Source organism: Colletotrichum gloeosporioides (genome assembly GCF_011800055.1).
Source record: "Colletotrichum gloeosporioides strain Lc1 chromosome Unknown consensus_36, whole genome shotgun sequence".
Lineage (NCBI taxonomy): Eukaryota > Fungi > Ascomycota > Sordariomycetes > Glomerellales > Glomerellaceae > Colletotrichum > Colletotrichum gloeosporioides.
Window position 1 is genome coordinate 141,450 of NW_025544681.1, and position 11,570 is coordinate 153,019.

The 11,570-nt window shown below is 55.3% G+C and overlaps 2 protein-coding genes across 2 annotated transcripts; one reads left to right on the forward strand and one right to left on the reverse strand.

Annotated features, from left to right (window-relative positions):
* Positions 1-662: 662 nt before the first annotated feature.
* Positions 663-1,840, reverse strand: GCG54_00005959 (uncharacterized protein; the record flags this gene model as incomplete). Its single annotated transcript, XM_045405974.1, has 2 exons — positions 663-1,551; positions 1,626-1,840. 2 exons carry the CDS (start codon positions 1,838-1,840, stop codon positions 663-665), a joined length of 1,104 nt encoding a protein of 367 aa, XP_045265357.1.
* Positions 1,841-5,749: 3,909 nt separating this feature from the next.
* Positions 5,750-7,568, forward strand: GCG54_00005960 (Sterol uptake control protein 2; the record flags this gene model as incomplete). Its single annotated transcript, XM_045405975.1, has 6 exons — positions 5,750-5,856; positions 6,008-6,222; positions 6,275-6,332; positions 6,387-6,606; positions 6,662-6,780; positions 6,839-7,568. 6 exons carry the CDS (start codon positions 5,750-5,752, stop codon positions 7,566-7,568), a joined length of 1,449 nt encoding a protein of 482 aa, XP_045265358.1.
* Positions 7,569-11,570: the final 4,002 nt, after the last annotated feature.

Below are 11,570 nucleotides of genomic sequence, written 5' to 3' on the forward strand. Positions count from 1 at the left end.
CAGCAAGACAAGAGGTTATCTGTCTCCTCAAATGACCAAGCCCTGAGCGCCCATCGCTTCCCTGTAGCATGCCAAAAATGCCCTTTTCGCTTGCGAATCCAACTCGTAAAGGGGGGAAGTAGGGTGATAAAATTCTCGTCCGTCTTTCTCTTTCTCTCTTGCTCTGTCGGCAAGACTAGTAGCAGTAGTAGTGGTAGTAGTGACAAAAAGCTTGCCCGACCATGGATGTGAGCATCATTACCATTTCCATACAAACAAATAAACATAAACAAGACACACACACCCGATTGCCAAGTGATGGGGAGGGAGCTGAGGGAGCTAAGCTAGCTGTGGGCTTTCCGTCGTGGTCGTGTCTTTTGAAGGGGGTTTGGGCTTCTCGTCCATTCGTGACGCCCCCCGGTTCCGTATCAAGTCATCTACATTCTCTCTTCTGTCCCCTCTAAGGAATGAGAAGAATCCTCGCCTGTTACCATATTGCAAATTCCAGTATAAACACTTTCAAGTTCCGTCGTTAAGTTCCGTAGATAAATCGTTAGTGCCCCTTTTTCTCATCGTCGAAAATTCAAATCGCTCGTCTCATGGTTGGGTATGGTCAACGATGTTGTGAAGTCCGATTCGGGGCAAATGGTGTGTGGAGAGTGGAGGAAGCACGACGAACAAGATCACGTTCTGAATCGTGTTGCCGCGCGATCCTGTATCTGCTTCTCCGTAGAAACGTATAGTCGGTCGAGATAGTCCATGGCGCTTGCGTCCTTTAGAATCTTGGCCACCTGGATACCCGCCGAAATGAGCTGTAAGATGTTGCGGTCGTCCTTCAGTGGGCGGCTCTGGTGTTTGGCTGCGTGTCGCATCTCTAGCGAGTTCTCGAGAATCGTGACGAATTGCTTGATCTGGCCGTTGTACAGAACACGGGCCGGGATACGGCGCTTGGTTGCCAACCGCTTTAGAAGATAGACCCATTCCGTCCATTCCCTGTCTTGAGGTCGCTCTACAGGCCTCATGTCCTGCGTCAAAGGGATGGGGAACTGGTATTTCGCAACGAAGTCATACGCGCACTGAGAGAGCCGGTCGTTAACCTGTGTCAGAACCAGGTCCTGCTCTTGGACATGCAAGTTCGTCGGAAGGTGCGGCAATTCGCGTTCTTGCATGGCGATGTACTCGGGGGGCGGGCGAGCGAGGAACTGATGCGGCCCGTCGAATTCGTCCCGGTTCGATGGTCGACGTTGGGGCCGACCCTTCCCACTCACTTTGCCTCCTTTATTTGGAGGCGTCGCACCCGTTCCATTCTCGAGCGAGTAATCAGAGAGATTCGGAGAAGCGATGATGTCGTCGACTGAGTCCGTCGGGGAATATCTTTCCTGGTGATCCCAGGCCTGGGAGGCCGAGGCTGTACCCTTGTACGAGCCATAACCACCGGCACCACTGGTGCCGTATGTTCCAGATGCTGGCCGTGATGATCCGTACGCCGGGGCGGCAGCGGCAGCAGCTGCGTGAGGATTGGTCCCAATCGGGAGGTTGTAACTACTGGCTCCGGGAGAGTATGTTGACACACTTGAAGGCTTGGTGTTATTTGGTTGCTCCGTGGAAAAGAAAAATGACAGAATGCATCGGCGTCTGGTTCTTACCTAGATGAACGGTAATAACCATTCTCAAACCCTCCGGCAGGCGGAAATGTATCGTTGTACATTGAACTTTTCTCATCGGTCAGTTCTCCTGTCCTTTTCGGGACGTCATGAGACTTAGGGAACGGTCCGTACCTCCGCGTCGAGTTCCACGGTCCGTTGGACATGGCTGATGGTCTGTAGGCAAAATCCGGCTGGGCCATATCTTCCGGGGGCATAACGGTAGAGAAAAGAAATCAAGCAACAGACTTGGAGGATTCCAAGAAGTCCAGAGATGGAAGCCACGTGAAATAAGAATAGTCCTTGGGCGGGCAGGTCAGCCCCGGGTGTCCAAAAAAGAGTCCCTTGGGCTGTGATCTCGGGCCAAGTATTCCTGGGAAAATGCGGCAAGACGTCTCCTCAAACACAAGGGAATCCACGATAACAAAAACGGTCTTGTTCTAGGATGGTACCCTTGAAGAAGTCCGGGTCGGATTGCAAGGGCGGTGTGGATGTTGGGGGGTAAAGCAGGTGATCGGTCCAAGAAACGACTTGTCTCCACGACAGCACCTTAAGTGACTTATAAGACGCTCGGGAAAGGCTTTAGGTGAAGAGACACTAGGGGGGTTAGTGGAAGAATCCCTCTGGTCTTGCTGGAGCAAAACGGGAAAGAAGAAACCAACAAGTTCCTGGGATGGACGAGGATGGGGGAGCGGGCAGGATCCTGACAGTGGATGATTAAGTTCGGAATGGAGGCATTTTATGTCTGCTTGCGATGTCCCTCCTCGTGGGGCGTGGTACCGGGCGGCGAAAATGGTTGATCCCTGGTTTTGAGGGTTGAAGGGGAGGTGGTCCGTTGGGAAGAGTCGAGGCGGAGGGTGAACAGGGACCAGGAGAGACGCAAGCCGGCGATACTCGAGTAAAGATTTGCATTCGCCCCAATGGCCAACACCACGGAGACGTCTTTGGTTTCAAGCAGACGGGTGCCGCATAGGCTAGAGGATACGTGACTGCCAAGCGCTGTAGTCGAGAAGGTTCGTCCGTCGGGCGTCCTGGGATAGATTGGGGTTCACCACGGTGTTGCCGCCCTACTGGAAGTTGGCATCCATCCCTTGGCTGGCGAGCCTTGCTTTTCGGATTTGCGAGGTGAACACGACAGGATAGGCGAGTAAGCGAACGAGGGGAGATCAGCGTGCCCTTTGATGGCTGGTGCCCTCCTGTCCCCTCTATTTTGGCGCGATGCCAGGTCGACTTTTTGACAGTTGGCCCCTCTCACCAGGAATACCCCAGATGGAAAATAAATCTTATGGCCGGGCTGTATTGGCTCGCGCGTGAAAGCCATTGGCCCTGCCAACTCCTGACGAAGTCGACGGGGCCAATTGTGTAGAGTAGGGCACCGATTGGGCTGTGACAGAAACTTTTTCTTTGCTGGGCTGGAGAATTGTTGCCCGAAAGGTCGGAGTAGCTTTTCGGTACCGGATGGGATGATTTGTGCAGGGTTGTACCTAGCGGGAGAAGAAGCGGTGACAGCAGGCCGGGTTGGGCACAAATTGGACAAACAAACACCGGCGGCGGATACGATGAAGAGGGGGAAGGGGACGCGCGCTACCGCCTGTATTTGTGAGCCCAACCATGCCTTGATGCCCACTTTGGTGAATTGGAGTTGCTTTTGGCGCATCATTGAATCAGGGACTGTCAATGACCGGCGAGCATCACAGGCATCTCAACATAGCCCGGGGGGTTGATGGAGCCAATGGTTGTGTTGCATCCAGTGTCTCTGCCCGCAGTGACAATCCGGCAGTCGTCCTGCTGACGGGCTGCCAATTTTCCAAGACGTCGACCTCGAATAGAACAGTGCAACAGAGACGAAAAAGCTGGGGGACCCTCGGTGACAAGTGTGTGTTGGACCGATGAATGATCTGACCTTGACGTAGCGAAGTGAAGCTGGTATTGTCTTGTCTTGTATTGGGGCAGGGAACCAGGGCCCAAGAATCCCAGAAATGGAGTTGATGGGGCTGGAGATGTGAATTGGGGGGAGACTTTTGGGGGGGCAGCGAGTGGTTCGAAGGCCGGTCGTTCGGCTGGCTGCGAGTGACTAGTGTCGTCCATCGTCCGTGGCATCGACTCGACATCGACAACCGCCGACCAGGCCCCAGGGCGAATAGGGCGGGATGACGTGCGCCTCGGTAAACCCTAGTATCCTGGGAAGGTTGTCGATAACCTCAACGATTCGAACTGAGCAAGAAAACCCAAGGGCAAAGGGCAAGCGAGGGTTGTCGGACGATCGCCGGCAATCTCTGTGTGTACTGTATGTGCATGATGTACGGAGGCAGATTTGATCGATCTCAGGGTGCAGTGAATGGCAACCGAGCGCCTCAACCCAACAGTTGCGTGCGGTGGAGGAGGGGTTGGACAAGCTATTTCGTCTCTTGATGAGCTGTCAAGCGCCGCCTCGTGGTTTGCGGGGATTCCGCGGGACGATCATGTTGCCAAATTAAGATGACGTTGTTCGCTAGGCGTTGGCACTTTGATCAACTGCGCGCTTGTTTTTCAGCTCACATCTCAGATGCTCTCCGCACGACTCGGTAGATGGACGCAACACGCCTTCACCCCGCGTTCTGTGTCGACGAACATGACTCCTCTCCTTCAAGGAGTTCGGGACAGAGGGCTGCCGTGGATTCTGCGGGCGACAGTGAGTGAGTATCCGTCCCGTCTGTGACAGTGTAGCACCAAGCCAGCACCAAACACTGAGGTGGAGAGGCTGTGCAGTGTGTGAGTGTGTGAGTGTGTGTGTGAGGGAGCGGAGGGAGAGCTGCTGGCTCTGTGCATTGAGACAGGTCAAGGGTGGTCGGGTTTGCAGCATTGTTTCGCGTGGTTCCCATCGGCGGGTGTCTGGAGAGTCGAGAGCCAGACCGGCCGAGACGAACAGCAAAAATGACTTGGGCAGACCATGTTTGCGGGCATTGAGCAGGCCGGGATGGCACGCATGGCACCGCGAAATGCGCATGACAAGGCCGAAATCACAGCCGGTGTGTTCCACTTAAAATCTGGCGATTCGGAGGGGCGTGACCGGTCACTTTTACCGTGGGTGTCAATGCGGCCATCTGTTTTTCGGCACCCTGTCTCGACCCCGGCGCGACACAGGGCACCCAATCGAGCGCCCCCGTCGCGGGTTCCTGATCGGAAGAAATTATCCGATTGTTATTGGAATGACGGCCACGGGCCCTGGTGGTGCCTGGTGGGTGGAAGCGGAGCGATCCAGCCAGCGATGGAAGCATGTTCGACGATGTTCGATGCTCGGGCATGGAACAACACTATTTCACGGACGTCGCTTGAGCGTACGAATCTGACAGACCAGGGTCGACGCTGATGCCAGAGATGACGCCTGGAGAGGCCGATAATTGCTTGTGGATCGTTTGCTGTGTTTGGATTAGAGCATCGATCTTCTGTGTTTTCGGAGATCAGATGAATAGAAGGAGAAGGAGGGGAGGAGGACTGCAAGACTCTGTGGTTGACAAGCTGCAAGTTCTGCAGACAAGGAGAGAATTGCCGTGCTATCGTGCCTTCCTAGGGTTTCGCATCTGAAGCGAGAGCAGCAGTTGCCGTTTCCAAAGACGGAGGGAGACACGGCCCTTCTCCAGGTTGTGGCTTCTCGGTCTAGATGCCCAGCCACACCGAGGTTGGGTTGACAAGTGGCTTGAGCTTAGCAACATTACATAATTGTCAGGTAGTCACGAGAGGCGACCCCACCAGATGACCTCCTAGCTTTCCCATTGGTTACGTCTTCATGCACGTCTCGTGTAGCAACTCCCGCTTGGCAGTCCAGGCCAATCATCATCATCGTCAGCAACGCCTTCGTGCCGGCACCGCAACCAGAAGGCTGAATAAAATGAAGAAACACGTTCTCGGGCCAGAGGCTTCCTGTCTCCCGATCCCATCTCCCTATCACGAGAGCTTTTCCCTCTCGCATCACCTCACACTTGTCCCTCAGAGCTGACCCCCCGGCCTGGTCTCATGCACCTGCAAGATCAGTCGAGATTTGGTCCGCATAACCGTCGTCATTTCATCAAGCATGGTCAATCGGCGTCGATTTAACCCCCGGGACTGCGTGGAGCATCATTGACACCGAAACCTACCTTGGACTTGATATGGCGCCCCCCAAGAACAGAGTCCGCAAGTTCCACCGCCGTAGCAAAAACGGCTGCTCGACATGTAAGCAGCGTCACGTCCGCTGCGATGAGCGCAAGCCACTATGGTATGTCCTTCCTTATCCCTACCTTGTCTTCACACCTCCCCCCCTTTCTTTTTGTTTATGCCTACCGTCTTGGCGGAGACAATGCCTGTGATGAAAAGATCGATCCGGAATCTGCCTGTCAAGCCCAGCAATCGACTAACAATGCCCGCAGCACCAACTGTCTCCAGACGGGCAAGGACTGCATCTACCCCGACCCCGTCATTGATGCCGAGTCTACTCCAGAGTCTCGGGCCGAGTCCGAGTCGGCTGCCTTGATCCCGGTCGCGGAGTCGGCTCGCCTTGTCAACGTCCTGTCTTATCAGCCATTCGCCGGCTTCTCCGGCGACTATCAACTCTCGGAAATGTCACAATGGCTCTTCCATCAATGTAAGTCGCGTCACCCGCTACCATTTTGCTACCTCCCTGACCGAAAGCTCAGTTACCAACTTCTATGTCAGAGGACAGACTCCCGTGGAACGAGGCCAGAATCTGTGCAGGTAGGCAATCGACTTTGTTTGCAGACAAGATGTTGGCTCTGACATGTCGGGCAGTGTTCAGAGGACTTTGTTGCATCCAGGCCTGCTTCATGGCTGCCTAGTGGTCGCGGCGTGCCAGTGGGCTTGGGTCACAGGATCACTTGAGCATGTCAAAGTCCCCTTTCTCTACCACAAGGCAGCAGCATACGAGTTCGCAAAGAAGCAGCTGTCAGAGTCTGAGACTGATGTCAGCGACATTGCCGTCTTTGCTATTGCCACGCTAGCACTTACAGAGGTACACCACTTAAAATCCGAAAACTTGCGGCCAGACCAGTACTGACGGACCTTAGGGTGCGGTTGGGGACCTTGATGCGTCATCCAAGCATCTACGCGGTCTGTATAGGTTAACACTCCAGAAGAATGGGTACAATCTGATGCGGTCAAACTTGGCGCAGCAGATGCTGGACATGTAACACAAGTCCATCTTCCGGAGGCATGCTGGATCTCTATAGCTGACATGAATGTAGGGCAGGAGACCGTCTACGCCGTGGTGAAGTCCATGTCATACACGACGCCATCAGTGTCGATTTCCAGCCAAGCATCATCGCTTTGCTCTTCACCTCGCTATGGGACATGGAGAGCCTACCTCCACGACAGGCACCGAAATACGGCTGGTGGGAAGGGGCAGAGACCCCAACGGACTTGCTTTGGCAGGACTACACCAAGAATCTCAATTGGGAGCTATCCCGTGGCTTTGACCCTGAGCGCAACATAGCCACGATGTTGAACGGTGATCCTAAGAGCAGCCGCGCGAGTTACATCGCAACGTTTTTCTACCTCGTCATGGCGGTGAACGACAGCGAGATGGACTGTGTCTTAACGGTCTGGCTGCTTGAGCAGCTCATTGATGACGTGTGCGACAAAGAAGCAGAGATGATGACAGGCTCCTTCAGTAGGAGTCTGTGGTTCTGGAGTGTCATGTTTGGTGCGGCCATCGCCAATTCAGGCAGGCCCATTACTGACACAGGCAAGCAACAGCTGGCAAAGTGGAAGGCTGTGTATGCCGCGAAACTCTCTCTAGCTAGCACCGTGATGCATCTAAGCAACTGGGAGCAAGCCAAAGCGGCTCTCGCTGAAGTTGCGTGGACGGACGGATCGGATGCCGAAAGTCGACTGCGAGATATCTGGCAAGATGCGATATCAGGTCGAAATAAACAGACTGATGTACTTGATGTGAGTGGTCGCGGTACTGTTTAAGATGCACTCAGTCTCGCTTCCAAACTCATCGGCGAAGTCCTTGGAGATAAGCCCACTTCCACCGTCGCTTCATCGCCATTGTGTTGTCGGTCAATCTGAGGATAGCATCATCATCACAGAGGCGTTGGCGAAAGAGCAGGGTTTGATACCGGAGGAACGTTTTGTCGAATCCCGAGACAGCAGTTGGTGGTGGTGACTGAGTCAGATAGCCGGCACACCGAGATTTGGATCTGCGCTGTGCGTCGGAAGCACCCAGGCCGACGGGCGCGCACATTCACCTTATTTGCAATAGTGTATTTCGGCGGTCCGACGGCCGAAAGTAATGAATCACTGTAAATGGTTCAAATTGTGAAGAAGTTCCCACAAAACCGAGGAGACGAAATGCGATTTCAAAATCCGTAACACGCCGTCGAATCTGCCAGGGGAGGATCGTCAAACCTGCGAATCCCCTCATCTTCTGACTGGGAATTCGGGGGCCTCAAGAGCGTTTGCCGAGGGCCGAGCGTAACAGACTTTGCTGGCGCGAAATCCTGACAGGGATTAGATGACGGCGAGCTCCCAACCACCTCAGCTCCAAATTCCACTGAGGGAGAGAAGCTGTGGCGGAACTTTGTCGGTACTTGGAAGTTCCAGAGTTTCCGTGACTGGTGGTGTAGCTCGATGTTGCTTGTCGCTGGAGGTTGAAGGTCACGTGTGGTTCCAGAAGCCACCATCAGCATTTCCCCTGAGTCAAGGAGGAGTTAAGCACTCCCTAGACCTGTGATACAGATGCATTAAGGACAGAGATGAGCGATGAGCTGTTCCTCTTTGCTCTATGCGTACCCGTTGGCGCAGCAGGCGTTGCGTGTACTCTATGCGTCATCAGGGTGGACTCTGCAATGTTGAGGAGGGCATCGCAGAAGACTAGGCAAGTACGGATAGAAGCTAGCTAGTCGGGAAAAGGTTTGTGTTAGAGGCTGTGGTTGAGAGGTCGTTGATCAAGACGGGTGGCTTAGGTTGGCTAAGGTAAGGTTGCGGGTGCTTGTTTAGGGCCACACGAGCGTCACGGTAAGGCGGTCGGGTGTTTCCAGGAGGAAACAGCCGGAGCTCTATCCGCCCGCAATCAGCAGGAAGCTCAGGCTGGTTGTGAGGACGTCTTGGGAAGTGTCGACGTCGCTTCCCTGCCTCTCGTCTTCGATATGTATGACCAGTGGGAAAGGTGAGGCAGATCACCAGGACGGGGCAAGCGAAGGTGAGGAGGTTGAACCTTGTTTCCTGTCCCGGGGAAGGAGGGAGGGCAGAGATCGAGGCAGTTGCTTCCGAGTGAGGTGGTCTTTGTTTGCGCTTCGATGGCCAAGGCTGCTTGCTGTCTCGTCCCATCGTTAATGCATCCGCTCGTCAACGGGCGCCGTCGTCGCACATTGTCGCCCGTTTCCCAATCCCCCACCCCTCGTCCCGTGTCTGCCAACGTCAGCTTTTCAGCCATCTCGCATGAGACGACCCTTCAACACTGGTTCCCCGCGTCTCAACCGCATGCTGGCCTCAAAGTCAAGACCGGCCAGCTTCACCATTGTCAGACCGTCAGCGTCTACTCAGACAACGTGTGGAGCTCGGGGCAGCTTTTCCCTCCAGCCCAGCCGGGGAACTCGGAGATGGACGACGACTGCTGCTGCTCCGGCTTGCTTATCCTGATTGCCTGGTTGTCGACTCGGATTCTCGGGATCACATCACGGCGCACGACAAGCCATCGCAGTCGCGGCATCTCGATCATGGTACGATGAGCATGACAGCTGGATAATGTCGCAAGGTGACCACCTGGCCCCACGCCGCATATTTCTCATGCACTACGCAAATGCATTATCGCGAAAAGAGTTGCGAAGTGGTTGGCGTGGACCGCTTCCGGTTTGCCAGCGGCAGCAGCAGCAAGCCAGCTGGCAGTAACCGGTTATTCACGTCGCGAAGCGCGTTTGCATCTGATGTCCGGCCGTTGCTGTCTCGTGGGTGGAGGAAAGTGGCCTGCAATTAATAGATGGTGGGTGGTGTTGTGATTACGGTGTGGTGTGCTGCTGCCGGTGTGTGGCCGGCCGACCACAGCTCGACCCCCGAACCAGTGGCCGTTGGACACGCCAAAAGCACTGCCGTCGGATGAGGGAAAGTCGAGATGGAGAGCGTTGACCGGTGTGTGTCAGCGACTGCAGCTTGTCCTATCAAGCCCGCCGAGACCAACTCGGGACTACACACGTGAAGCCACAACCGCCAATAGAGCAAGCAACACGGTGCTTGATGGGCGACGACCAGACACGAGAACGAGGCACTGACGGGCTGACAAGCCGGCCTGGCTTCCGCAGTTCCCGCCCGCGTCGGCGGCTTTGGGGTGCGACTACAGACGCCAATGCAGTCCGCATTGGCTCTGGCTCGTCCTGCTGCGTCTTTTTTCGTCGACACACATGTCGTCCTTCTCCTCCTCTGCCCGGTGGGCCGCTTCGATCTTCAAGCAGACGGCTCTGATTGATGCGTCAAAGCGTACGTCCACAATCGCGCCATGACTTTTTTGATGCTCGACGAACCTACTGGAAACGGGAGGCATTTACGACGGATGGCGCAAGGGAATAGGGGTTCTGGGACGGCATGGGACGGGCGGGCGGCTTGTGATGGGATGGGATGGGATGGGAAATTCGGAACGCGCGCAGACGGGCAACGCAACGCAAGGCAGGGCAGCGCAGAGACACCAAGCTTGATGGGACGAGCAAGTTCCGCGCGTGGTGCGGATGGCGGAGAAGATGAAGGGCTCGCAGAAAGCAAGCATTAGCCCGTCACGACTCGTCCAGCCTGCCGCCTTCTTTTCTTTTCTCTGCGTCCTTCTGGCTCGCTGCTGGCCCATGGCTGGCTTCGTTTTCCCGCCGAGCACGCTCAGGGTGCTGCACGGATGAGCTGGCGTTGCAGCCATAATCCCTCCTGGCCGGCACGACTAGGGTTTCCTCGCACCGCGATAGGCTCAGGGTCGCCGTCTGTGTCCACCCGCGGCCCATGTCCAAGTCAGCAGAATCAAGGCAGAAGGCCCAGTCACCGCCAACTTCCCCTCGGAACGGGCCTATGACAGGTGCAGTGAGCAGTCAGAACGAGGCCAGTTGGCTAGCGCCATGTAATAGCTCGAGGGCATGCTGCGGCCATTGTGACGGCCGGCAGCAGCAACACGACACACTCGACGTGCATTCTCTGCCAGTCGGCCTGTGTTGGAGGGCGGGAGTCCAGACACTCTGGCCAGGGAAAGGACACGGCTTTCAATAAACACGGCGGCAGCGAAATGAGACTGATTGAGACGCGCGAGACGGGCTGGCGCTGGAAATGAGTGGTGGACAATCAAGACCAAATACGTATCCATACGTATCATTGCATGCTGCGCACGTATGTGATGGTGGTTTCTTGGCCTGGCACATCAAGCACATCCGCCCTGCAGAATGAAAGGTGCCAATGCTTCGGGAACAGGGATCATGAGTGCCAGCAGGGCATGCGGCATGGCACGCACGACGTGGAGTCCACCCCGAATCCTCCCCTCCCCGACCGACCCCCTCGCAAACCTCATCTCGTTCGTTCGCTTCTGCTGTGCTCTCAGAAGCCTTCGTCGTCGTCCTGCAACATTAAAACCCGCTGACCCCCTCTCTCCCTGCCCAACGTCGTTTCTCTTCCCTTCCTTTCAGCCCAACACGCAAGAACATTCCTGCCCAAGCATTCTGCCTACTGCAAAGCTGATCCTTTTGGCAACCCAACAGCCGCCAATTTCTCTTTTTCTACCCGCCTACGTCCCTTCCAACCCTTACACAACAGCAACCCTACACAGAAGGTCAAAAAAGATCTTCCCCATCTTGCCACCCAAGGATCATCCCATACGACACCAACTCGACTTCCCCTTTCCACAGGAACTCTGCAAGCAGCTACCCGCCCGGGTTATCGCTCTTGTTATTCTGTACACCGACACAGCTCATCCGAGTTGACTTTACTGCCCTGGATTGCATGATATACAAC